Source organism: Meleagris gallopavo, chromosome 3 (genome assembly GCF_905368555.1).
Source record: "Meleagris gallopavo chromosome 3, MGAL_WU_HG_1.1, whole genome shotgun sequence".
NCBI classification, from domain to species: Eukaryota; Metazoa; Chordata; class Aves; order Galliformes; family Phasianidae; genus Meleagris; species Meleagris gallopavo.
Genome location: NC_139406.1, coordinates 34,691,374 through 34,719,352, shown reverse-complemented (window position 1 = coordinate 34,719,352; position 27,979 = coordinate 34,691,374). Strand labels below are relative to the sequence as shown.

At 39.0% G+C, this 27,979-nt stretch overlaps 1 protein-coding gene across 5 annotated transcripts in view; it reads left to right on the top strand.

Annotated features, from left to right (window-relative positions):
• Positions 1 to 25,729, top strand: part of LOC100549719 (dynein axonemal heavy chain 5-like) — a 150,791-nt gene extending 125,062 nt beyond the window's left edge. For 4 of the 5 annotated variants that reach the window (XM_085220604.1, XM_085220606.1, XM_085220605.1 and 1 more), the window contains 5 exons: positions 121 to 309; positions 7,745 to 7,877; positions 18,357 to 18,565; positions 23,506 to 23,727; positions 25,027 to 25,729. In XM_085220604.1, the coding sequence (XP_085076730.1) occupies positions 121 to 309; positions 7,745 to 7,877; positions 18,357 to 18,565; positions 23,506 to 23,727; positions 25,027 to 25,248 (975 nt within the window). In that variant the 3' untranslated portion in view covers positions 25,249 to 25,729. Of the gene's footprint in view, positions 1 to 120; positions 310 to 7,744; positions 7,878 to 18,356; positions 18,566 to 23,505; positions 23,728 to 25,026 lie in introns of those variants that run through there. The other variant, XM_085220607.1, reaches the window with a different exon arrangement.
• The last annotated feature ends 2,250 nt before the right edge of the window (positions 25,730 to 27,979 follow it).

The following is a 27,979-nucleotide window of genomic DNA, read 5'->3' as shown; positions in this document are numbered from 1 at the left end:
TTTTAGAGGGCTGTGGATTTTCTTCCTTGTTTATCAGTATCAGTGGGTTCTTTCACAGATAAAATTTAGAAGGAAAAATGCATTTCTCCCCTATATATTTTTTTTCCTTTTTCCTTTAAGGTATTTGGTCTGCACCCTAATGCAGATATAACTTATCAAACCAACCTCGCAAATGAGACACTGAATACAATAGTGAGCATCCAACCCAAAGACAGCAGCAGTGGAGGAGGGGAGACCCGAGAAGCAGTGGTGCAGCGCCTTGCTGATGAGATGCTGGAGAAGTTACCTCCAGATTACAACCCCCATGAGGTATATGCTCTTTTGATGCAGATGTTTTGTGTATGTGTTTTATTGTGCTTCTTTCTTACATTTAAATGTCAAGCGTTTTAAAAAGCTCTTAAATTTATTCATAGCGTTCTAGAAGACTGTTTGGGTTGATCATCTAAATTATTCTTTCATCAGATATATTGCAAATAGCTCAGTCTGCTGAATGAGCCACCTTGACACAGAACAGCTATCAGAAAGTCCTCTCTTCCCTCAGTAGATTAGAGGAAGATACCAGTGCTTTTATTTAGGGCATGTCCAATAGTCTTAGGACCTTGGCAGTATTTACAGTATTCTATTCTACAATTCATGTTACATTTAATATGTCTTCTATAAATAGCTGTAATAATTCAGTATAGAACTTCTCTTTTCCTCCCCCTCCTGGCACACTATTTAAATTCACAACTTTTCTTTTGTGAGTTTATCTAGCATCTTTCCCCATATAGTTATTTTTCCAGCTGTTCATGCTTGTATATCTCTTTTCTCTCACATGCCTATTGAGCAATTCCCAGTGGGAGTATTTTCATCATTTATTTATAGAACTTGTTTCAGGATGAAGTCAGCTTTCTAGTTTTCCTGTTGTTGTTTAGTAGCAGATAAGAAAATAAATAACTATGATAAATAGCAAATAAAATCAAAGAAGTGTATAATTATTATTAGCAACTATTGATTTAATACTTTTAATAATTAGCACCTTGGATCTATGCCTGTAGTCTACATGTTGGATTGTTCTCCATCCTTTTCCCTTTTCCTTCACATCAGATTTAAGCGGATTCACTGAACTAATGTCAAGTTTGGTTTAGTTCCTTAGAATTTTGTTCTCAATTTGGAATAGTAATTGAATGTTGAATACGTGTGTAGCTTATATAGTTTTGCCATATTTGTAATATGGATATTAAGCTATTTTTCACAAGGTATTTCCCAAATCCTCAAAATAGGAGGAAAATTTTTTTTTCCTTTGCTCCTCTTGAAGAATTTATAATATTTAAGAAGTTGTCTAGAATGTATAATTTGCTTTTATTGTGATCAGAGGATATTCTTGCACTCATATTCTATGCTTAGGAAATTCGTGCAGAGTGTTTTAATATTGTAAAATGCACCGTACTTGTTTCATACAAAATTCACTTCTATTTCATTGTTTGAACAAATGACTATTTTTGTCTTGCATTTATTCTGTTTAATTGTGATCTCGTTCACTCTCATTAAACCCTTGGTTTCATTCACTCAGATTGTCCATACAAAATGTGCATAGAATTGGCTTTTCCTTTTCTGTCACATCCTCACAAATCTTAGCTTTGCAGTCAACCAGCGATGGAGTCATGGATGGTAGTGAAAAACACAAAGCCTGGAGGGTTTTTTTTTTTTTTAAGTTCAGCCTTTCGTTTAACTTGTCTCTCTTTTGGTACCCTATCTGGGTACAATACATTCTTTCCTATGTGAATGTATTAAAAAATAAAAAATAATTATTTTCAGTGCCATTTCATCATCCAATAATAAGACAAGCTATTATCTTTTTTTCATGACCTGCCAGGTGTACATTCAAGATTTTATTTTCTCATAAGCAATCATGTCTATAATGATTATCACAATTAGATAGTTCTTTGCTTCTGTATTCCTTCTCTGACATCTCTAATCTTCAATTTGCTTGAGAGATTTTCTCTTGATTCAAGTAATAAGATTCACATTGTATCAGATGAGCCAATATTAGTTATTAATACTCTTAAATTATGTCTCCCAAACCTTTCTCACATTTTTTCTAACAAGCATAGTCAGAAAATGTCCAGTTGGATCTGCTTTTTCCCTCTGTCTTTCTTGTAAAGGTATTCTGAGCTCAGGGGGCAATTTTGTTTCATTATCTTATTAATAAGTGTAGATACTACCTCTTCCTGGTGATTTCTAGTTTTCTCAGACTATGCACATCTTGATATGTGAATTGCACTTCTCTTTGATTAATCACATCACTGTATTTGAGCACCATTTCTTCACATTGCTGATGGATGACACAGAACTTTTCCACCATCCAAAAAAAAAATATTTAGTTTCTCTATCATGGTGATGATGCCTTTGCTCTAAGTATCTGCAGAATATTTCTGGTCATTAGCTTCAAGTTTATTTTGACAGTAATATGTTCTTCTGTACATCTCTTTGGTTGTGTCTGTGGCACTGCAGCTTCAGATTCTGCCTCTTCAGTGTTATGAATTTTGTAATACTTGTTTTGCAGTTGCTGGTTCTTCAAAATTTCCTTTTTTTCCTTAACTAAAAGATTTACCTTTTTTGTCATTCTTTGTATCTTAAAACTAGTTTGGGTCTTCAATAATGCTTTCTTTGTCAGAAGGGAATTTGCCTTTTCTCCCACTAATCCCCAGTATGCATTAATATATGGTGCTGGAGTGTGGCCATCAAACGTTCTCATCTGAATTTAAGTTCTATTATTTGTAGAACTTTGTAGAAAGGGTGGAGAGAACAGGAGTAAGCTGTAAATCTGCATTTGTAAGTGTCAGCTTGCATAAACTGATAAAAAGAGAATACATAGAATCAAAGAATCAATCCTAGAATCACAGAATGGCCTGGGTTGAAAAGGACCACAATGATCATCGAGTTTCAGCCCCCTGCTATGTGCAGGGTCGCCAACCAGCAGACCAGGCTGCCCAGAGCCACATCCAGCCTGGCCTTGAATGCCTCCAAGGATGGGGCATCCACAGCCTCCTTGGGCAACCTGTTCCAGTGCATCACCACCCTCTGTGTGAAAATCTTCATCTAATATCAAACCTAAACCTTCCCTGTCTTAGTTTAAAACCATTCCCCCTTGTCCTATCACTATCCACCCTTGTAAACAGCCATTTCCTCTCCTGTTTGTGTGCTCCCTACAAGTACTGGAAGGCCACAATGAGGTCTCCCTGATGCCTTCCCTTCTCCAATCTAAACAAAATACCAAGATACCACATAGATTAGAATACCAAAAGTAAAAAAAGAATGTTCTCTAACATATAGCCAATAATTTTGTTAGAGCAGAAGGGAATGGAGAGATTTCAAATGTTCTTTGAGAGAAGAAGCTACAGATTTTAGCAGAACTTAGAATACAATAAGTGAAGGAGAAAAGTGAAATTATGCTCACAAGTATAAGAAGTGAAATGAATGATGCAGTTTCTTTCTGTGATATTTGAAAAAAAGAGATTGAGACAAATTCTGTTGTTTGTCAGTTTAAGTCAACATTTGGTCATTCAGGACATTACTACCTACTAAATCAGTTTAACAATCCTGAAACAAATAAAAATGATCTACTAAATGCTAAGAGACTGAAGGACTGTGTCAAAAAGAGTTCTTATGCACACCTCATTGGATAAAAGCAGCAAAGGAAAAACATTTAGTAGTCCTAGCAGTGCCATTTGCTTTCTTTTAGCAGAATATTGAGTTCCAGAAAGGCCATTATGTGGTAATCTTCAAAAATCTTGTTATAGATATACTGTCAATGCAGAAAAGAAGTGAGGAAATGAAAGAATTAGGAAACAAATGAAAGTAAGTAAAAGCAATTTCTCTTCAGAGAAAGTGGTAGGTGCCTCTGCAATCTTTGTCCAGTTCTTGTGACTCCAGTAAGAAAGTGTAGAGTTCATTTGTTTGGAGTGAAAGTCCCAATGTTGTAGGTTAGTGATGGATGGCAGTGAAACCAATTGTCTGCTGACACAGAGCTCTGGATGTACCTTCTCTTGATACAGTGTGAAATACAGGCTGCCACACAAGGGCTTTCATTTCCCAAGTATTAGCCTTTGATGTGCATGGCATTTGCAGTTTCTTTTGTTATGTTCTTGTAGTGATTCCTCTCCACAGTCGCACAACTGACCAAATGTCAGCTCAAAAGCCTATAAACAAGTCACTTTTGCATGCTTTATCAGACTCCAATATGACCCATGTGAAGCTAAAGCAAAATAAACCTTCCACCTGACCTAAAACTGTCTTCAGTTTTCTCATTCCAAAGGCAGAGGCAGGATGAAGCTTCTGCTTTCATAACCATTTTTGCATCTGGATTTTGCTTCTTAGAGAGATCAGTGGTAAAATTATTATGTCCAATCAATCCATGCAAGTGAAGATGGATGCAAGAGTAAATGTCAGCCTGTCACATGCAGAAATTTATAAGGAAAGCATTTTCTTGTAGCTCTGAAAAGCAGCTTACTAGGGAACAGACATGGAGACATTCCAGAAATATTGCACTTCATTAGCTTTTAACCCCGTAACAATGTTTTCTTCCTTAAATGTTTTCATAGTCATCATACCTTATCCTCCACTAAGGCTAAGATTACATTAGGAACTACTGTATGGCAGTTGGAGTTCATCTGAGGACCCCAGCCTGCATTAAGTGTTTTACTGGGGAGTTTGCTTTGGTCTAACTCTTGTCTGGGTCTGTAGGCTGAACACTTACCAGTGGCTGAACTACATCAGACTCACTGAAGCATACCTTTTGAGTTAGTTTTGAGTAATTTGAAGTCAATCCAGTTTGTACGCCTGGAATCTACTTATCAGTGCAGTATTTTGGCTAAAACAACAACAAACAAATGCAGAACATTCCTCATCTGAACTAAGGTGCCTTTGATTTAGTTACCAGCCCCGTCAGATACAGTGGTCATCTGACACAGTACGCAGTGGCAAAGGAGGTCAGACACAAAATGTGCACAGAGGAGGCTCATACAGTAGAAATACGCACTGCAAAATCTTACAGGGAAAACTATTAAGATTATGATTTTATTTCCTTCTTTCTTTATATCACCTCGTTTTATGTTAGCTGACAGCTGATTTCATGTTGAGAAGGAAATGTAAGTGGGCTTTATGGAATTAGTATATTAATCTCACAAAGGCTATTTTCGTTAGTGAGTTTTGTCTTGAAGTTTTTTTTCTGTCAGTCAGGATCCATCTCTTTATGTCATAATAAATACAGCACTGGCAGTAATTCATCTGATTGCTTGATAGGAATTCTAATACAAAATAGTCAATCATACCTCCAAGCTGGTATTTAAAACTAATCTTACCAGCAAGGTTTCCAAGAAAAGCACTATCTTACACCTAGTAAATCTCAGTGCAGATCAAGACTGATTTGTACGCAACAGGGTCATAAGTATGTCATTATTTCAGTTTTTATATCTAGTTATGCTTAGTGCTTCAGGCTGAGTGCTGTGAATTTATCTAGGATGGATTAAATTTTTTTTGCATTATTGGGTTGTTCCATTTTTCAAAACATTGCAGGTATTTTTAGGTACATAAAAAAATCAGATGTGTTTGGTTTTTTTTCCCCTGAGAATTCATTAGTTAAACTGTGCTGTTATCAATGCAGTAATATATTAGAATGCTTATTTTATCTTCTCTTTGTAATTTCTTAAATTACAACATTTTGGAAAATAACACCTTTAACAAGGTGTTTCATACAGTTTTCCTTCAGATAGGAAAAGTTTCTATTCTAAATTATGCCCTAAAGGAACACACACTTTGCAGGCTAGAAAAAAAAGTTTATTTCTTATTTAAAGCACAGAATGCATAAGATGTACTCTGTATAATTCCACTCTTATTAGTGTTATGCAGTAGAGATCTTCTAAATATTTCAGAAAAAAGAATCAAACTTTTTTTTTTGGTGTGTGTGTGTGATAAGTTTGGCTGTGAAACTGTCAGGAAGCAGCTTTCCCTGAATTTTGTCTGAAAAAAATGGTAAAGCTAGTTATATAAGCTATCCTCCCAAAAGTTTATTGTCCCTAGTCTAGTCTCATGATAGCTGATTTTAGGATTTTTTTTACAGGAAGAAATACACTAACTTAGTCACTAAAATGAACTGTCAGACTGCAAAGCATTAGTATAATTGGCTAGCACCTACTTCTTGGACATTTTGTCTGACAAACTCATGGGACTTTGTGATTAAAATATAATGAATAGCCTTCCTGATAACCGTCTCCCAAGGAGAATAGCATACAAAGTTAAAAATGTATTTTCTTCAGCTTAAGGTTGAAACTTGCAGAATGGAAACTGTCAAAGCATTTACTCATTTATACTAGCAGTTATAACTACTCAACTACTGCATTATATTTATCCTGCAGAGATTTGCTACTTGGTATAATAATAAGGTACGCTCCAATAGTGTTTCCTATGAGTATTGCACATAGATATATGACTGTATCTGGGAAAATACAAAGCAAAATCCAGAGGACTTATGAGCAAATTTTGTGGTTTCTATTTGGCTGCAGTAGAATTCCAATTATATTCTGTTCTTTCAAAGTAATAAACTTTCTTTCTTCGTCATCTTTTGTTAGTAAGCTCAAAATAAGCTCAGCAAGTCCAGACAGCAGGCCAATGCCTTTCTGAAAGATGAGTTACAACAGGGGGGAAAACACTTGAGAGTCTTACAGTCAAGAATTCTCTGAAAAGCATTATACTATATGAGCTGTAGCAGACATGATTTCGAATCATTGAATCATAGAATCATTTGAGTTGGAAGGGACCTTTACAGCGGCCCTGCAATGAGGAGAGACACCTACAGCTAGGTCAGAGTGCTCAGAGCCTGGACCTGACTTTGAATGTCTCCAATGATGAGGCTTCCACCACCTCTCTAGCAGGCTGTGCCAGTACTTCACTACCCTTCTTGTAAAAAAATTCTTCCTTATGTCCAATCTAAATATCCCCTCTTTTAGTTTGAGACCATTTCCCTTTATCCTATCACAAAAGACCCTGCTAAAGAGTCTGTCCCTTTCTTTCCTGTAGCTCCCCTTTAGATGCTGAAAGGCTGCAATCTGGTCTCTCTGAAGCCTTCTCCAGGCTGAACAGCCCCAGCTCTCTCAGCCTGTCCTCATTGTGAAGATTTTCTGGCTTTTGCTACTTTTTCTGTGATATGTCTTTAGGTAACATAGACAATTCAATTTTGAGAATGTTCTCTGAACACTGTGTGATACCATTATCCTTGAAAATTAAGAAGGCCAGAAGCTTCTACCTACAAAATGGTGCATATACTGCACTAGTTTTTATATTGTTCTGTTTTTGTATATCACTCTGCAGCATTATTTCAACCCAGCAGGGCAAGTAGAGCTGAGAATGTTCACCTAGAGCATGATCTGGAAATACAGAATTATCAGTAAGCACCCCTTTGTGATTTTCTTTTTTAAAGATCTAAGACTCTGTGGCCTAGCAAGGACTGAAGGAACTGCTGTGTTCCTTCCAAAAGAGGGAACTTTCCTTCATTAGACTGATGGAGCATCTCCTTTTGGTAAGCTGATGAGTCAGGTTGTGCTAAATCTTACTGCTGGCACATGTCTTGCCTGACCATCTGTTAAATAAAGAATTATTTTTTCTTGAATTATGGGTACATTTGAAAAAAACAACAATCTTTTGCTTTCAAGTTACTGCATGGGAAACAAGAGATTAAATCTTACAGAGTTTCACTATTCCTGTTTAGGTGAAAGCCCAGCTTCAAAAGATGGGAGCTATTCAACCCATGAATATATTTCTCCGTCAAGAAATTGACCGCATGCAGCATGTTATATCAAGTGTTCGAGCCACACTGACTGATCTCAAATTGGCTATAGATGGTGAGTTGCAATGTTAAGAATGATACTAATTAAGCTATAATTTTTTTTTTAATTACTAAAGGCTGTTCATGCTATTTTACTAATTAAATATTTTTCCTTTTTTTCTCTCCCTTTCTCCCTTTTTTCCCCCACTTCTCACTTTTTCTTTCTCTCTCCACCAATCCCTTTCTATCTCTTTGTCATAGTATAGCCTGTATAAATTCCTGTTTGCATCTCTAAGGACATTCCACCTTAATTTATTCTGTCTGCACATGTCCAGTATTGCAGTTCGATGTGTTCTGCAGTATTACTGTGCTTCCATAATTCTCTCTGGGATCTCTACAGAGCTCAGAGGAGTTGAATTGTGTGATCAGGGTGTGTGCCAGAATTATTTATGAAATTAAGCAGAGACATGATGATACTGAAGAAGGTACAGGCATTGCTGCTAAGTAATTGAGAGACAGAGTGGTCAGGCCAAATGACAAAGATTCTAATCTAAGATGGGATTTGTAATTTTCATGAAACTGGTCAAACCAAATAGAATGTCTCTAAATGGAATCTGAAGTGAGTAGGAGTGCCAGTCAGAAGAGAATGACAGGGTTCTGCTTCTGGCCATCAAAGGAGGAGGCAACAGTGCTCTGTCTCTCAGAGACAGGAGAATTTGGCTGAAAATCAGCAATGCTGAATGCATTTAATATAACTCAAGTGTGCTGATGACTAGAAGCAGATGGAGAATTTGATCAGGAGTGAGGGAAAAGAAGGAAGGATGATATCACTGTCTGCTTTTTGATTTCACTTCCTATTTTGCTCCTCTGTAAGAGTTAAAATATCCAGGAAATATCTTATAATGTTGCTTGAATGTTGCAAGAATTAACAGTAAATCAAAATGACGCTGGATGGGTTCAGTTCCAGTGGTTAAGATCTCACCCAATTCTCCTGTTCTCCAGCAAAGAGGTAGGAAATACCTGACAGAGAGCAAGCTGTCCCTGCAGGGAGAAGGTCAGAGTGCCTCAAACGCATCCCTTCTGGTACAGATGGCAGTGCACTGATCTGTCTAGCTGTACTTTCCAGTACAGCTAATTAGTTTCCTTATCCTGTAATAACCTATGCAGAGACCAAGCTAGAAGTAACAGTTGTCTTCTATTTCAAAATCGAGCTCAAGGTTCCCCTGTATATATGCATAGAGTCCCTTTTCAAGTAAATTAAAATAATGATTTCTATTCAAGAAATAATTAATCTTTCTTTGATCAAGACAGTCTCAAAATGTACAATATTATGCAGACAAGTGGTGAGTAACATAATTTCTTTGCACTTAGTATTCAGTTGCACAGTGGGCACAGTTCTCTACCAGGTGCTTAATCAAGTTAATGCTGTAACTTTTGTGCAATCCTCTAAAACATTATAATTTCTCAGGGAAAAGCAAGTTAAAGATAGTGAGAAATTGCTCTGAAAGCAAAATGGGATGTATGGTTAACAATACCTATTAATGGCTTCTGGCAGATTCATGATGCATCAGGTGCATGCCGTGGTGTGTTAATTAGGGGATGGAAAGAAAATGTAGGCTCTCTGTCTTGCTTCAGCAAAGGGGAAAAATGCTCTCTCTTGTAATAGATCTCCCAAAACTAGTCAACTGGAGCATCAAATCATCTCCTGTGCTCCTCTTTCTCTACACTGATGAGCCTGCTCAAATAAAATGTGTGCGTTTTGACATCTGTTTCTGTCATGCATCTGGCTCTGGCATCATGAACCCACTAAGACCCCAGCAGCTGCTTATAGCAGGTCTAAATTTTCAAATAAATATTGTTTCAGATTATAGTTTCAGTCTTCACGTACAGTGTGGCTTTGTAAAAGGAGGTCTGACTATTTATTTCTGCAGGTTGGATGTGAATAGATAGACTGTTGTTTTCTTGTTGCTCACTGTTTTATTTGGGGAAATACAAACCCCCCTCAGTGAGAGTCTGTGTGTTGCTGAACATGAGAGATGCTGAAGGAATTAGTAGAGCCAGCTTTGTTCCTCTTACTGGAGGGCAGATTAACAGTGTTCAGCTTTTGGGAGCGGTGAGGATGCTCAGCATGTGTCCAACATGTTTGTTGGCAACCATGCCAAAGCCTGCATCATCACCAGTGAACTTTGTTGCCTGGAGGGCTACTTTTTTTGGATCAGATTGTAATAATTAGATTGGAGCTGCACTTTGTACTCTCAGTTATGTCCCAACCAATAGTTCTGTTTTAATTACTTATTGATTGCCCAGAATTTATTTCACAGTTGGTGTAATACAGAGTTTCACATGAATCAGAAAACAGCAGTGATGATTGTCCTCTCAAGTGACCTAAATTGAGACTGTGCTGCAAATAGGGGCAACTGTTTAGAGACAAGGAAAGAGAGCTGTTTTCTCATCTTTTCATCTGGGGAGTAGTGAGGCATGGGGATTGAACCAAAACTCCAGATCCTAATGGGATATGAAGAGCAGATCTTAAGCCCCTGGCAGAGTGACAGTGTTCTTTGCAGAGCAATATAGAAGCTATAGAGTTGCTGTGTACGTGCCTTGCCTTCTTTTTGTGGAAGGGTATGTACCCCTGGCATGGCACAGTAACTCTGTAGCTGTTTACTAGGGACTGAGCACTTTCAGCCACCTCTGCCACTGAAGACAGTGTCCTTAAATAATAAAAGTGAACAGTAATAGCCTAAACAGTTATTTCTAGTCTCTGTTGCAGTTTGAGTGCAGGCAAATTTCGAGTTAACCTATCTGTAAGATTGGAGTGCAGGGAGGTCTGCATGTACCTCCATGCACTGAAGTAGCACTGGTAAGTGTCTCAATGGCACATATATGTGTCTTCTATCATTGACGAAAGTGAGGAGAGAGATTCTCTGAGAGTTATCCTTAGTCCTTCTTGAGTGGGTGAAGATGCCCACCATGTGTCTAACATGTTTGTTGGCAACCATGCCCAAGCCTGCATACCACCAATAAACTTTGCTGCCTGGAGAGATACTTTTTTTGATCATATTGTAATAATTAGATTGGAGCTGCACTTTGTACTCTCAATTATGTCCCAAGCAATTGTTCTGTTTTTGACTATTGATTGCCCAGGAAGTGGGAAGAGAGATTCTGTGATAGTCATCTCTAATTCCTCTTGAGCGATTTCCAGTGGAGCATGCTAGTAGTAGTATTGGAAGTTGATACTGAATCCTTTGCAGTGGAAATAAAAGCAGGTTTTTAGTGTGTTTTATTCACTGCGTTTTTACCTGCTCAGTTGTCTGTTTAAAAGCCTGTAGTGGGAAACAAATGCTTACCTCATTTATGTACAAGTATATCTAGATCTTGCTTTGATCAAAAGTCTGCATCCACTTGGCATTTTTTTTCAGTAGTGTATTCAAACTAAACCTTTACAACTGCCTACCTCATGAGAAGTTGAAGCCAGGTACAAAACTTTAGATTTGTTATACTTCCATGTCATATGTATGTGTATATGTATGTATGTGTATATGTATGTGTATATGTATGTGTATATGTCATTTGATCACGGAACTCCCATTATTATTTTTGCAAAGCTTGCAGAGTAAGATAGATAAGTCCCTTTCATGTTAACCATTTATCTGAGAATGCAAAAAACCCTCTAAAAGCTTTTACTATTAATATATAAAGATTTGTTTTCATGACTTGCTGGCCTGGGCTTTTTATTCCATTCATTTTACTTGGTACAAAAGACAAGCATTGTACAGGTAGCACTGGGAGTCATAAGCCATAAGGTCAACACAGAAAAGAAAGGAAGTGGAATCAATAGACGTAGTAACTTCAGAAGTCACCATAGCATCTGCCATGTAGATGTTCTATCAGCCTTAAGCAAACTATCCATTGCAACTACACTATGGCACTCACCATGTTACAAAGTTAACTTAAATTCATCATGTAATGCACACAGTGCATTGCCTACATACTCAGGCTTCATTTGCTTGATTTGATCTCAGTCATTAATTTACTACCTTATTAAAAACTTAATTACCTGCTTGTAGCTCCTCACTGTCCTCATACTTTCTTGATAGCCAGTGTGTTTGCCTCAGGTATTTCCTTATTGTCATTCATATGAGAACGTGTTGAAACACCAAAGACTTCACGTGGACATAAGGTAACACATAGTCCTGCATATATAGTAGGAATTTCTTAGAGTTCCTAGATTCCATACACAAACTCTTGTTAAGTCCCTGGAAGAATGAGGCAGATTCACTATTTTTGAAATTCAGAATACTGTGGTCTTTGTAGTAGTGTTTTTATCATGATGCTGCAAGTAATTTCTGTTCCTTGTACCTTACAATGGGAATGTAACTGATCTCCAAAAGAACTAGGCAATAATCTACTCTGCTCTATATAGTGAAAAACAGAAGCTTGGGAAACAAGTCTTGCTGGAGCGCACAGGAGAGACAGCCTCCAATGAAAGGAAAGAGTTTCTTCTTCCCACTGGCTGCAAAGATGAGAAGAGATTAAAATTGGTGGATTCCATTTAGATTAACAATGGTTTAGAACTGCTAAGACATAGAATTTTAGTTCGGCTTGTTGACCTTAGTCATAGACTTTTGGACTGAAAGATCTCAGGCTCCTACCTTACTGATCCTTACAGTGTGTGTGTAAGGCTTGCTGGGATCTGTGTTCCACTTTTGGATGAGGATTTTATCTGAAGATAAATAAGAGCACTCAGTGAAGATATTCATGGAATACAATACTGGGAAATTCATTTGAGGAATGGGAGGGATGAGTCTAATGTGTCCTAAGTTGTCGTTACTTTTGGCTCTCATCCATTATTTAGTTCTCATGCTCAGTGCCTTCTGTTGTCTTTTGCAAAGTGTGGCATATTGTTTCTAGACCTCTCAATAACTGTAATGTATGCTTGCTGGACAGGAAAACATTTTGTTTAGAAACACATTCAAGAGAAAATGCATAAAACAGTTTCCCTGCCTGTTCTATTACTCTAGCTTACGGTAATGATTTGTGTTGCTTTTTAGGATGTGCATATGTTCAATTTATTGATATTTATTTTCTGTCTTTTAGTGGATGTAGACAAGTGTATTTGGTACTGGAGTAAGTTTTCAGAACAGCTTGCAAGGCTAGGCTGTATGAGGCTACTTTGAAATTTTCTTTCTACTGACTGAAGGAATTTGCTGTTGCAGAAAACTGTGTATTTATATATATATATATATAAATACATATATATATATAAAAAGCCAAAAAAGAGCATGCAACTTAAGTTTCTTATTTCATCTTTCCTGAGTTGAAGAATTAAATCAAAGTATTCTCTACCAGAAAAGGAAAGTATGAAACAAACAGAAAGTAGAACAAGACAAAGGTTGGGTGCGGCTGGAGAGAATAATAGTCTAAAAGTAAAAAATGAAGAGTGTGTTATCCTCTGCAGGCTTGCCTGCCTGATTCACTCTTCCTATTCTGGGGACCAGAAGCAAAAGGAAGTGCTGAATTGTTGAGTGGCTCAGGATAAAAGCAGCACAGTGTAGTTAAATGAGCTTTGAGAGCTTCCTGGGAAGCATCTCCAAATGCTGAAGTTCCCAAGTGCTGCAAGTGAAGAAACAGGGAAATAGGAAAGATTGTCTGAAGCAGAGAAATTGATTTCTTTTAGTATAGCAGTAGTGGTCAGTCTGCTCATAGGAACTTACTACAACTTGCAAAGAAAAGATCAGATTTTAGGTGTGGAAAAAAATATATAACAGCTTTTTTTTTAATTATTTTATTTTAATCTACTCTGTGTATGTAGTACCTCTGGGTAGAATGATAAATAATGCATTCTTTGAGGAAAGCACCAGCCAGTTAGCTGATGCCATAAGGCAGAAATAGAAGAAGGCTTATAACGTTATGAGCAAATTGGGATTTTCTCCTCTACACATTCAACAGAGGGAGTTGCAACTTGGTGACAGAGACAAGGAATGAGTGTCTGGTCCATCCGGAATGATCTGACATTAACAAACCCAGCGGCTTGGGACATAGGCTTCAGTGGGGATTAAAGGCTGAAAAGACCAACTTGCTGTAGTTGTTACAGTGATAGTCAAGAACAGATTGATGCTCACGCTGAGCTCTCTCCTCTGTGTACTGTTAAGACTGGCTGTACAGGACAGTGCTCTGCCCAGATTCATTGTCTAGGAAGTATTGTTCTCGAGGGATGGTCTCCAACCCTATTATAATTGTGACAGCCACTGGCAAATTGTACTTGATGGAAAAGCTAACTCCTTCTCATCTCATTTATATCATATATAATTATTCTAGTTTTCTTGATTCACATCCTGTGCCTGTGGAAAGAATCAGTCAGTGAACTGAGGGTTATTTTGGTTCATGCTGGAGTTTAAGATCTTTCATTTCTAACTTTATCCAGTCATTTGTATGGAAAATTCATAATTTCTAATCCAGATAGAGATTTTCCTAAATGTAAAATTGAAAATGTAGATCCAAACTTTACAAATCCAAGCATTTTCAGATAGGCGTGGTAGTGGAAAGGACCAACTACGTGAAATAATACAATTCCTGATATAGTCCATAAACATCATTATGTCTATTGAATGAGTCACTCTAAATACAGATCAGTTTAAAAGAACAGACTACTTAATTAGCAATAAAACTAGTAATACTCAGAACCAAGTAGATTGATTGAACTCATTTGCTATATATACCAATTGGTTAAATTTAGATGTGATTTGAAAAAAGACAATAAATTTAGGGCAATGAAAAAATTCTGATTCCCAAGCTGCATGTACTCTGTGGACAGTGTAGTTACAGTAAGTATTGTTTTGGGAGTATCAAAATGTCCTAACATCTTTAACTGACCTGACCTTCCCTCAGCCATTTCAGATGAGATTTATTCCATTCAAGAGAGGGAATACTGTAAAGTAAAACCAAAAATAATTCAGTTATTAACAGCTGGCTTGATTCATAATACTTTCCAGCCTGTCACATTAAGTTCATAGGACATTCAGTTTCTTCATATGGTAACCAGGGCTTTGATCTTCTAAGAAGTTAAAGGTGAGAAGCGCGTGGTGTTGTACTACATACTCAGTTTATCAAATACAGTTTTCCAAATGCATTTATCACCCTTCTCCAAAAAGATACTGTTATTTTTCTCATCTGCTATCAATTTCATTTCTGACAATTACTTTATTTCTTACATTTTTATTTTTATCAGAGTATTATAGCTGCAGGAATGCATCCCGACACCCACAGATGTCATTCAGTGTGCTGTAGTGCTGAAATTCAAGCACTGTTTGCCTACTGCCAGGGCTGACACCCACTCACTAGGAATATTTATGCAACTATATGACTGAGGCCAGGGCTGTGAACATACCTCACCCTCAAGAACTCTTTGGCCTAACGCTCTCAGCAGCTGCTCTGAGTCATAACAGGCAGCCATCCTGAGAGGTTGCACCACACTTTGAGGCAGACTGGTTTTATGTACATACAAGAAAAGCTGCAGCCTGCCTGCAAGAATTGCAGAATGTCAGGTATTGGAAGGGACCTCAAAAGATCATCTAGTCCTGCCAGAGCAGGAATGCCTAGGTTAGGTGTTAATATTTATTGGTTTTTGTTTTTTTTTTTTTCTTTTGAGATCAGTTCAACAAGATATATTTAACATTATATCTAAACAGTTTCCTTTTCAGAAGCTCTCAGTAATATTTAGAATGCATTCAAAACTGTAGAATTCTATACACCTGTAATTTTCAAGGAAATTAAAGAACCAAGCAACAGTTAGCAGAGGTAACACCACTGGAACAAGACTCCAGATGATCATTCTTAGAAATCTTCCTCTTTCTGGGTTAGAAACTATTGTGCTCATCTGTAGATACGATTCAGCAGAGAAACATATGGTCTCCTGAACCACGTGTCATCTACACCTATGCTGAATAAACATTCCTCAAGTCTTTTCATAGAATCAAAGACTACTTTGAATTAGAAGGGACCTTAATGATCAAGTTATTCCAAACCTCCCTGTCATGTGCAGAGTTGCCACTCAGTAGACCAGGCTGTCCCATCCAGCCTGTCCTTGAATGCCACCAGTGATGGAGAATTCACAGCTCCTCTGGGCAACCTGTTATGCTGCCTCACAAACCTCTGAATGAAAAATTTCCTCCTGATATCTGATCTGCATCTCACTTCTTTTTGTTAGAAACCATTCCCTCTTGTCCTATCTGCCCATGAAAAATGTATGTCTCCTTGCTGATTACAAACTTCCTTCAAGAACTGGAAAGCCACAATGAAGTCTCCCCAGAGCCTTCTCTTCTACACACTAAACAATTCTGGCTCCCTCAACCTTTCTTTGTAGTAGACATGCACCAGCCTTCTGACCATCTTTGTGGCCCTCCTCTGGATCTACTCCAACAACAATGCATCTTTCTTGTACTGGGGGCCCCAGGCCTGGATGCAGTACTCCAGATGGAACCTTGCAGGAGCAGAGTAGAGGGAAACGATCACTTCCCTCTCCCTGCTGGCCACACCTCTTTTGACGCAGCCCAGGACATAGTTGGCCTTCCAGGATGCAAGTGCATGCTGCTGGCTCATGTCCTGCTTTTTACCCACCAGGAACTCAAAATCCCTCTTCACAGGGCTGCCTTCAGTCAGTTTTTCTTGCAGTCTCTACTCATGTTTGGGATTGCCCTGATCCAAGTGCAACACCAGGTGCTTGGCCTTCTTGAACCATGTTCTATTTGAATCATAGAATGGCTTCCCCAGAACTAGGAAGAAAATGTGGCTCTCTCATAAACCCTGTTTCAGGAGAAAGTTGGCTCTATCTGCCTGAAAAGAAGAATGAACCAAAGATGAAAGTGTTATTTCTCAGTTCAGATGGCAGTGATTCCGAGGAGAAGGGGATTCTGTTTACTTATTTTCCGCTCTCACTAAGGTTACTCTGAAATTGAAGCCAACATGTTTTGCATGATTTGTTTTTCACTTTTTCTGCCTCCAGAGGACTAATCAAGTGTACAATCTAATACTACATTTTTGTAGGCAAAGAAGAGATGACACAGAGTGACTTCTTCCTTAAATGTTTGTGCTTAGCGTTCTATTAGAGATGGTTTATACCAAATGAGGATGTTTACGAATTGTATAAAAGACCTTTTACATATCTGAGAACACAAATGTGAACCTGACTATGAAGCCATTACAGAGAATGCAGAATAGCTTGATATGTTTGCTAGTCTGTACTGCTGTAGCACTTTCTAATATTTGGGGTTTTGTAAAAGGTGATTTTTCTCATAGCATTTGCTGTATAGAAAGAGATGCATGTAAATAAGAGCAAGTCACTTGTGACTGTAAGGGACATAGTTTATTGATGGGATTCAATATGTCAGGTAGATGGTTGAACTCAGTGATCTTGAAGGCCTTTTCCAACCTAAATGATTCTATTATTATCTGCTAGAAAAAAATGAATATTTGACATATAGTTACAAAGCAACAGACTTGCACACTATTATACATGTGTTTAGAGTAGCTACTGCATTCACCTAAATTAAAAGCTGATGTTTGGTTTCTGGATATTTTCCTCTTTCTCCTCAACTGGGAACCTGCCATGGAAGCAAGGTATTTGAATACCTGCTTAATACAGGCCTCATTTCCATACAGATATGTCGGTATGGGCAAGTGCAGCTCATCTTTACAGTCACCAAATAACCCTTCTGGCAGTAACAACAGTTGCGTATATAATGATGTAGTGAACACTGATATTACAGGAACATATAATCAGAATGGGGGCTATCAGATCAGTTTCTCAGAAGATATTCTATCCTGTCCTATCCTATCCTGCCCTATCTCGCATCTGAGCCATGTGCTTGCTGTCAGTACTGCTGAGAGTACAGACCGGTAAGATGTAAGAACTTTTGGCACATGGAATGGCAAGTGTCATATAATAATCACATATTTGCCAATATTTTAATGGAGACAACAGTACTATGCATGGATAATATGAGCATACACTGCCAAAATATATAAAAACAAATAAATCTTGCCTCTAGCTTTATTCTGCATACTCTTTTCCTACTGGCAATCTTGATAATGGAAGTGTACAAAGTTGTCATTAATAGCAGTGCATTTCATGAATATAATAACTGTCAGTACATGCTGAGGATATAGATGAGTTATACTGTATATCTCTATCATTGATCATGTACTTGGGAGCTATTAAAATATATTAAAAAGTTTTAAATAATTAATCACATTCCAAAGACAGTGTCAATATAATGAATATAAATATTGTATGTGAAGGAGAAGGAGTTGTTTAAAAAAATCCTTATTTCTAATCAAAATAACAGAAGAAATATCTTTTATCTTGTCACATTTCCTTTGAATCGAGTCTTATAAATCTGTGCAAATTAACTACACACTGATAAGACTTTGGTGCAACAGGTGTGCAATTAAGGGACAACAAAAGAGGGTTTATTAGACTCAGGATGTCATTTGAAAATTTTAATTGCCTTTGTGAGCCGGGGGAAAGTTCATTCTGAGTGTTTTACTTATCTTCCAGGAACCATAATTATGTCAGAAGAACTGCGAGATGCATTGGATAGTATGTATGATGCCAGAATTCCCAAACTATGGTTTCGGATTTCCTGGGAGTCTACAACTTTAGGATTTTGGTTTACTGAGCTTCTTGAAAGAAACCAGCAGTTCAGCACTTGGCTCCTGGATGGCCGACCAAATCAGTTCTGGATGACAGGGTTCTTTAATCCACAGGTAGGTCTGCTGGATTGATACAGCTGATATGTAATAGATTACACAGTAAAAGAACTTCAAGCTAACTCCATCATGACTATCCTGAGTATAATCTAAATGCATTTTTAGCTTAAATATAACATAAATTAAGTTCAAAATCTAATGATTTTTTTGCTTGACAAAAAATGACACCATGAAATAATGGAATGCCCCATCCCTGCTTAAGGCCAGGTTGGATGGGGCCCTTGGCAGCTGAGCTGGTGGGGGGGCAGCCCTGCCCATGGCATGGGGTGGGCTTTGAGGTCCCTTTGAACCCAAACCATTCTGTGGTTTGATGATCTTCTGATTGTTTTGATTGCAGGATAGAAATGGCATTTTTTCTCCCATTTCCACATTTTCTGTTTTTATCCTCTCCTCTGCTACACTAATCTGTTTTTCATTCATTGTGTGAAAACCCCTTAAAGGACAAAACAAAATATGGTTGAAAACTTTGACGTAGGGTAAAGGGATCTGGATTTCACTCTCAATCCTTGTAAATCAGTTCCTTGAAATGGAAGGCTTGTTATTTATACCACCCCAGGCTTATGCCGGTCTTGATCCGGAGAGCCATATAAAACATACAGCCTCTACTCTGCACCCCAAAATAAAACACTGATACAGAGTGAAAAAACAAACAAACCAAAAAAAGGGAACAGCTGAGAGCAGAGTTAAAAGAGGTGAAGCACACTTACTTTGGTGATGTGCAGATCCCCTGCACAGATAACCACATTCATTAAAGCTTTTTGTGATTCACAGATGTTTATGGGAACTCTGAATTGTGGAAGTGAGTCATTGAGAGAGCATCCAGCCAACAGGTTGCCGTGGAGCCTTAGCAAAGAGCTATTTTAAAGATGTATTTTAATCTCAGTACTTGTTGGCAATGCAAAAGCTAGCTGAAACAGCTGCCTCGAAGAGGGAAAGCAACAGTGGCAAATATTCTTTAGTGCTACTGCTGAGAAATGCTCATCTATCATCTAGCCTGTCTGTCAGCTGTCTGCCCATACAACTTTAAAGCACAGAAGCGTGCTTATAAAATCCCTGAGTAAAGGGTTCCCAAGCAGAAGTATGAAAGAGAGAAGAAGTGGTTTTAATGAAACAATTATGCTTCTGTACTTGATTTGTTAAGAACACTAAAATATTCCTAAGTAACCATTGCAATGATCAGGTTGGATGCAATCCTGATGGGCTCTGGCTTTTGTTACTACTTTCTTTTGCTCTACAGATGAGGAAGAGCTGACACAGATTTTGTATTGACTGTTTTAGCTGGCTTTGTTTTTGCTGTCTGGGGTTGTGTCAGTCCTGAAATTTGGCCAGCCTGGTTGAGGCATTCTGTATTTCCTTCGGATCCATGTGTCTGGATTCCTCAAAAAAGCTGCCAAGTAATCAGAGTAAAATGTCCCCAGACAAGTCACGATTTAATATAGCATAGTAAGTGAGAAAGCCTCTACAAATTCTAAAATTAAACACTTCATGACATGTAGTTCCAGAAGTCCCTAAATACATACTGTGCAGAGAAATAAAAGTCCAGAAGAAGATCTGTTTACCTGACTTAAACAACCATTGGTGCTGACAATCACAGATTTCATAATCAGATGGTTATTTCTGTAGTCTCTATTTTCTGTAACCCAGCTGTGGGAACATTCTACAGGAAATTTGTCTGAACAAAGACATTTTCTATTTAGCTAAATATTATTTTTGTTAATAATGTTACTGTGCTTAAAACCATTATTTCAGTGTTAAGAAAATTGATTTCCATCTTTTCAAGCAAGCTGAAGTGATGAAGTGCTGGTTCTAATGGTTTAATGTCTTGTTTGTAACAGCTGAGAAACTCAGAAAAAAATCCTTTCATTTGGGAGAGAAAATGCAGCTCCTAAATAATTTGTAATTTGCCTACTTGCATAGATCTCACTGCTCACTTTATAGTCAATGGGTAAATGCCATGGGTAACAGAAGACAATAAAGTAGATTTATAGCACTGGGAAAATGAAACACGCCGGCAATAAGAAAAAAAAAAAAATAGGACCTGACTTTTCTTTCCTTGGATTGGTTATATACTGGGATCAATTCAGTGGTTGCACAGAAGTTAATTTTTATTCATGGTGATACAAATGAGGGCAGGCTGAGGCTTCTGTGTGAAAGAAAAAGTGATTCCCTTTGTGATTCTGCATTGGGCTAAGACAACTGCCAAACAAAGAGTGCCTCCTGGATGTAGTCCTCATCCCACAGCGCTACACATCTTCCACTTCTATCTTCCCATTGCCTTATTGTGCCGGATACTGCTTTATTGCTTCCTTGTTTGCACTGCTCTATCCAGCTGCTGTCACTTGTCCTATATGTGGATTATAAACCCTATGAGGCAGAACTGTCTTTCTGGTTGTAGAGTGCTCAGCGTAATGAACCCCCAGCCTATTTCCGAGAGCCTGAGATGCCAAAGTAATGTGAATACTAATAGGAAGATGAAGCGCAATGGCTCCATTGCTCAGAGCCTGCTTGATTCCATAGTAACCCTGCAATATTTTGCTCTCTGTAGGAAATACAAAATAAGTGACAAACAAGGAACCCCACAAGCAAGGTGAAAGAGATTATGTGATCTTGGAAACAATAGACATTGTTTTTTTTTACTTCTTGTCACAGCTTCCATGGGTGCCTGATTCTGGAAGGTTCAGAGTTAGTATGCATGGGTTGTTAGAAGGCAAAGGATCCAGTGTTTAGCAGACTTCAGTGAGTAGACCAGGGAGATGTTTGGGAAAAGGCAGGTGAGGGAAAGTAGAAATCATCTTCTGCAGTTCAAAATTTTAGCAACTTCCTGACTCAGAAACAAAACAACAACAAACAAAAAGCTCACCCAACCAAAAACAAAACAAAAAGCAACCCTTCAAAAACCAAAATCAAAACAAGAACAACAAGAAAAAGCAACTAACCAAACAGGACGAAGATACTAGAAATTAAAACAGGTTTCAATACTAGAAATCAAAACTGGGGCTCCTTGTTTCAGCTGCAGGCTTTAACACCATCTGGGATTCACTCTAATGGGAATATAGATGTTTCAAGTCCCACCGCAGAGAACATATAGGTTCAGCCATCTCTGCAAGAAGAGTCTGCTGACTAAATCTTATCCCTGAAGTCAACTTACAGATCTGAGCTTTCTTTTATATCTGTATTTCCACAGAGCCTTTGAACTGATTCCCTTAGAACAGTCACTGTTCTGTCCTGTCCTCTTCCTGCTCTTCTCCCTTTCATATTTGAGTAGATTTGGGTCTGGTGGTCCAGTGAGGCCTTCTGGCAATGAATAATGTGTGTTTTAAACTAACAGTACTTCATGCTTCCCCAAATTAAAATTCCACAAATTAACTACAAGGATTCTGCTTTCATTTAATGGCCATTCTGATAGAAGAACTTGGCCTTTAATCCTGTCTCCCTTAGCAGTGTGCAAGAGTTCTTAACTACTTCAAATGCAATTACAATTATCTTTGCTATCACAAAAGCTCTTTGCAATACTTGTCCTGGGGTTCCTGGAATGACATTAATGAGAAGCCACCAATGTCACTTAACTGAAATATCCAAGTTCATGAATGTCATCTCATAATGGAAAGGGTGCTGGGTTGCTGGGAGGTGCTAAGGCCTGCAGCAAAAGCACCAGGCTCAGCTGTCGGATGCTAGCCCTACACCAAGACCATGATGCTGCTGTTGCTGCATGTAGTTTCTTTTCCTTTCCTTCAGCCTCCACTATGAGTTGATGAATAAAAGCAAACTAAAAATTTTAATCAATTCCTTCATTACTACTGATTTCTTAGAATCACAGAATTGCTCAGGTTGGAAAAGACCTTAAAAATCATCTAGTCCAACTGCAACCTAACCATACTACTCTAACTCTAACAGCCCTCTGCTAAATCATGTCCCTGAACACCACGTCCAAACAGTTTTTAAACACATCCAGGGATGGTGACTCAACCACCTCCCTGGGGAGCCTATTCCAGTGCTTAACAACCCTTTCTGTAAAGAAGTTTTTCCTGATATCCAGCCTGAACTTCCCTTGGCACAACTTAAAGGCCATTTCCCCTCGTCCTGTCACCTGTCACCAGTGAAAAGAGATCAGCCCTGCTCTCACTGTAAGCACCTTACCAGTTGTCCTCCCAATAAATCCCTCTTGTTCTTTTATAACAGAGAATGAGTTTCTTAAAATCATAGAATGGTTTGGTTTGGAAAAGACCTTTAAGATCACATAGTTCCAATCCCCCTGCTATAAGCAAGACATCTCCCACTAGACCAGGTTGCTCAGAGTCTCATCCAGCCTGGCCTTCAATGCTTTCAAGGAGGGGGCATTCACTGGGCTGGGCAACCTGTTCCAGTATCTATTGCTGAAATGCTGAGTGTTCATCTTGCTGGTGTCTGTAGCAGTATGCCATGTAAGTGCGTTGAAGCTTTGCACTGAGTAGCAGCTATGTTTTGCCCTGCTGACAAGGGCATTTCAGCAGTTGATTACAGGATCCCAGTTTGTATTTCCTTTGTGGTCTGTAAAAGGCATTGGGAATTGTTGACTGAAAAGCATTTTTACAGTGTTCCTACAAGGAAAGGTAATATAGCGCATGAAAACGTGGTATTATTGGTGCCTCAGCAATTACCTGCATTTAAAATCTTACAAATCACATTTATTTGCTAGCTGTGTAAGCCTTTCTCCACTTCGGTGGAGGCCACTTTGGTGACTTCTTTGCCAACACAAGCATAGAAAGTGTATACAAATGCCTGGCACTGGGACAACATAGGAAAGCACTGGAGTTACACCACTGAAATTAGTTTTATACGTAGATGAGATTCTGTGGGTTGAGGTTTATACTGCTTGTGTCACGACTGTATAGGAAAACAGTTGGCAATGGGTGCGTTCAAGCTTCTTCAAAAGCCCGTATCATATTTGATCTCCTCAGGGATTCCTCACTGCCATGAGGCAGGAGACAACACGCTCAAACTTGGCAAAAGGATGGGCACTCGACAACGTTGTTTTGCACAACGAGGTGACCAAGATGATGAAAGAAGACGTGGCTGGCCCACCTCCAGCTGACATTGGTGGGGTCTATATATACGGCCTTATCCTCGAAGGGGCTGGTTGGGACCGCAGGAACAGCAAACTGGTCGAGTCAGCACCAAAGGTAAAGACTGATGGATCATCACTAACTGGAGTGTAACATGGTGTGTTCAGAGAAAACCAAAAAGTATTCCGAGTGCTTGCAGCATATGTTTCACAGCAGGTTGTAAGAGGGTAAAATAATAGCAGGACTGGGAAAAGGACTAGGTGTTTACCCACCACAGCAGACCAAAAAGCCTCTGTCAGAGGATGAGTTTGGGAGGTCTGGGCTCCTTGGCTTCAGGCACTGAACTATATCTGAATGAGTGCAACCCATGAATCCTTTGGACTGAGAGTGTGGACCCTGTCACTGTTCTCAGAATCCAGACCCGCTCTGATCGCAGTGTTTAGGTGACTAGAAGTCCCTGGCACTGCTTTTGAATTATTGGCATTAGTTCTGGACTTCTGCTCAAGTTATTCATGTATGAACTTACATTTTGCCGAGGCAACTGAGCACATTTAAAGCCTAGTTAAGGAGCAGTGATTGCATGCTCTGGTCAGTGCACAGGGAAAGCTGCCACTGTGTGTGCTAGCAAAGTTTTGTTCTCCCTTGAAAGTGGAGTCGAGGCCATTGCTCTCCGTAGGTAAAACACTTCTGTACCTTCTGTACACTTCTGTACCTGGCTGAGGGCAGTGTTTTCCAAACCAGATCTTGCCAGTGGCAGTTTCTGGTACTTATTTCCTGCTTTGTGAAAAGACATCCTTCATGTATGGTGTCTGCCATGTGCTCTGGCATCATCAGCAAGAGCTGTTGATTTGAGACCTTTCTCTGCCTCTGCTAATGAGTACTGTGTATTGCTAGAAGACCAGAGGGATCTCTTTGAATATAACGCAGGAGGCACCCTGGGCCTTTGGAGCTCCACTGCCAACAACATAGGTGTAACAGGGAGGCTTAAGGAATGCAGATGGGCCTCTGCAGCTCCAGCTTTGCCATTCAAGGAACAGGAGGTGGGGAAAGAATGGGGAACACCTCCTAGAGATGAAAAGGAGCAATGGGAGCAAAGGGAAAAAAAGCAATGGTCTCACTCCCTCCTAGAACCATGCTGCCATTTTTCATCCTTTGCCATGTTGCAGCTTTGCTGGTTTCTCTTACTTTCTGTTCCTTCCAAGGGTCCTGAAGTCTGCTCTCTCTGAGCTGCCAGTAGCTTAAAGACAGATTGGGGTCAGTGTAGTAATGAGCACAGGGGTTGGATTCTTCTGTGTGCTTCTGCTGAGGGGCTGCTGTTTTTGCTGCAGTCCACCAATGAGTCCAATGCCAGCATGCTGGAGTTTGGACACCCTATCCTGCTAATACTGAACCCAGTGTCTCTTTTAACATTTTCAGGTGCTATTCACAAGTCTTCCTGTAGTCCATGTGTATGCTGTCAGCACAACAGCATTACAGGACCCAAAGAAGCAACAAGGCAATGTGTACTACTCCTGTCCTGTCTACAAAAAGCCTCGGAGGACAGATCTGACATACATTTTCTCTTTGTACCTGAAAACAACACAGAATCCTGATCACTGGACTTTACGGGGTGTGGCACTGCTCTGCAGTTCAAAATGAGGACCAACAAATAGCTCTAAAATAAAAAAAATAGCCACCTAGGAAATAAGCTTGCAGCCAGTAGGAATTCCATTGTTATTTTCAGAGTGGTGTGGGAATTAGCAAGTGAGGTACAGAGATCGTGTTAATCATACATAGATCAGTTTACGCTCTTCACAGTGAATACACCTAAATGTATTTAACCTGGGAATGTGAAAGGGAAACAGGTACAGCAGCTGTTGTGGAGCAGGAATACATTCAGCTAGTTTGCTCATACGGGAAATGCTAGGGAAAACATGCTTATGCTTGTGATAACTGCTCTAACATTTATGGTGGTTCTTTTGTAAATGCTGTCCTTTCTTCCTAGTATAAGTCCTACTCACAGTACATTATGATTCTTTTTAAAATCAACTTTGTAGTTAAAAGCTTATCACGCATAGCATTATTAAAGCAGTAATGATGAGTGACTTAAACTCATAATAAAACTTCATCCTTTTCTGCACATATGTGAATGTATTTGATTTTCGCATTTGTAAACTTGCTGAGTGGTTTTACAGATGGATGCTGCTATTTCCTTGAGTAGTCCATTGTATATTGAAATAGAAGTGAGTTTATCTTTGCACAAGTTACTGCTTTTGCACGTTAGCTCATTACCAAACATATATCCCATTAGAAGGAAGATGCGCACACACCAAATTCTTAGTGAGAAGCAGTTCTGAAACCCTTCTCAGAGTAAACATACCTAAACACTGCTTTGGCCCAACTAATATTTGCTGTATTGGTGTTTGTATAATCGATGAATATAAAGATGTTATAATTATGAAATAAACAAGAGAGTTTGACAAAGCAGATTATAATAACAAAAAGAGAATAGATAAAACGCTTACCTGCATCCTGGGCTCACTGCAAAACTCCAGAGGAGGGATCTCTAGAAGAAACCCTTTCCCAGTGGTAGTCAGCTCTTAAATGGGTCTAGGAGAGGTGGAGCCAGGCTCCATCCCTTCTGGCAGCACAGGTGAATTGCCTTCACCTGTGCTCCTGTGGCTGATTCATTGCTCACCTCAGGTCAATCAGAGGTTCAGGCTGTGATTCAGCAATTCCCATACAGCTTACTGCCTTGAGTCCTGCGGCCTCAAACCTCTCAACTGCATTTTATGCTGTATTTTGCATTAGTCTACGTTGAGAAAAAGAAAGAAGAAAAAGAAACAATATATATATTTTTAAAAGGTAGAGGATACAGGAGCCATTTCTGGGAGTAGATTCACATGAAAAGATTGGTGTTATGTTGTCTATTGTCACCTCTGCAGTTTATGCTATGATTGAAGGGTGACTGCTGCTTCTCTTAATAGACAGCTATTGGCCAAAAATGTGTTTCACTTTTTTTCACTAGCACAAATTCAAAGCAAAATAAATTGCTGTTGGATGTTCTGAAAGAAACAGTGAGTGCTTCATTACTCACTTTTTTTTCTCCTTGTAAGCACTTGAAATCTTCTTTTCAGCCACTATCTAAGAAGGTAGTTCACCTTTCCCCACACCCAGTTTCACTCTGCTGTTAGCAGCCACAGGATTCTTTCCATGAGGAAGTTCGATATTCACAGTCCTACCCACTATTAAGCAGAAGGGGCCAAGTTTCTTCTTGGAAAACCGAGCAGCTGGAGCAGGATTCCTTTAGAACTTGCTTTACATGGGGTGGAGGTAGGATGGTCTTACCCAGTGACACCACCTGTTCCAAATATCTGCTCCAGGCCTCCTGCAGCACGGCTGTATGTCAGCGTGTCAGCTGACTCCACTGAGAATTCTGCTTATGGGAAAGGTGAAGAACTGGGCCTCCAGATCTTTGCCTTGCAAATCACGAAGAAGGTAAGAGAGACTTCCAATGGGGAATGCCTATGCTGTGGTATAGAAAATGAGGATTTAATCTGTAGAGTTCTTCCTGCTTCCTATCTCTTTGAGGGGTTATGGTGTTAATTTTAACCTCTTGGTGCATGCAAAACTCATGCCAGTGACACAGATAAAGCTTAAAATGAAGAGCATATGTTGAGTTACTTTGCACACCTGAAGTACCTACTACTTGTTATGAAAACAGTAAATCCTTTGAACAACTGAAATTAGAACTGCTCATTAAAAATATGTATGCAGTTGAGCTTATGTGTTGTGCTTCATGGAAACTGCATCATTTCCTTTCTTTGTCAAGTTGATTAAAAAATTAAACTCTGTGTAAAGAAAATCTATAGGTGCATGGTTCTAGCACATGGTGTCCTGAAGCAGAATAATAAAAAAAAAAAGATACAACACAAAATGATAGCTTCTTTGATCCTTTCATTTCAGCAACTAATGCCTATTTTGTCAATTCAGGAAGGCCTCAAATCTCACAGAGCAGAAGGCAGGTGATACCCCTGGGGAACCAGACTAATGGTACAGGGTTCCACTACAGGCAGAGACAGTTCTGTATCCAACAGGAAGAAGACCACGGCCACCTGCTTCCAGAAAATTCTGTAAAGTAGTTGAAAAACAAAACCTTCAATGTATCCCATCATTAAAATGTCTCTTTCCCTTTACCATGCAGTGAAGATGCACCACTGACAGTTGAAAAAGGTATCTTCCTCTGCCTGTTTCCCTCCCTCATCCCATTCTGTCCCTCCATGCAGTGGCATTACTCCTTTCAATCTGACAGCTCAATTTGCTTTGAGATGCCATTAACTTGGCATAACATTGACCCTTCCCAATCAGCATTTCTTAGTTATTATTGCTA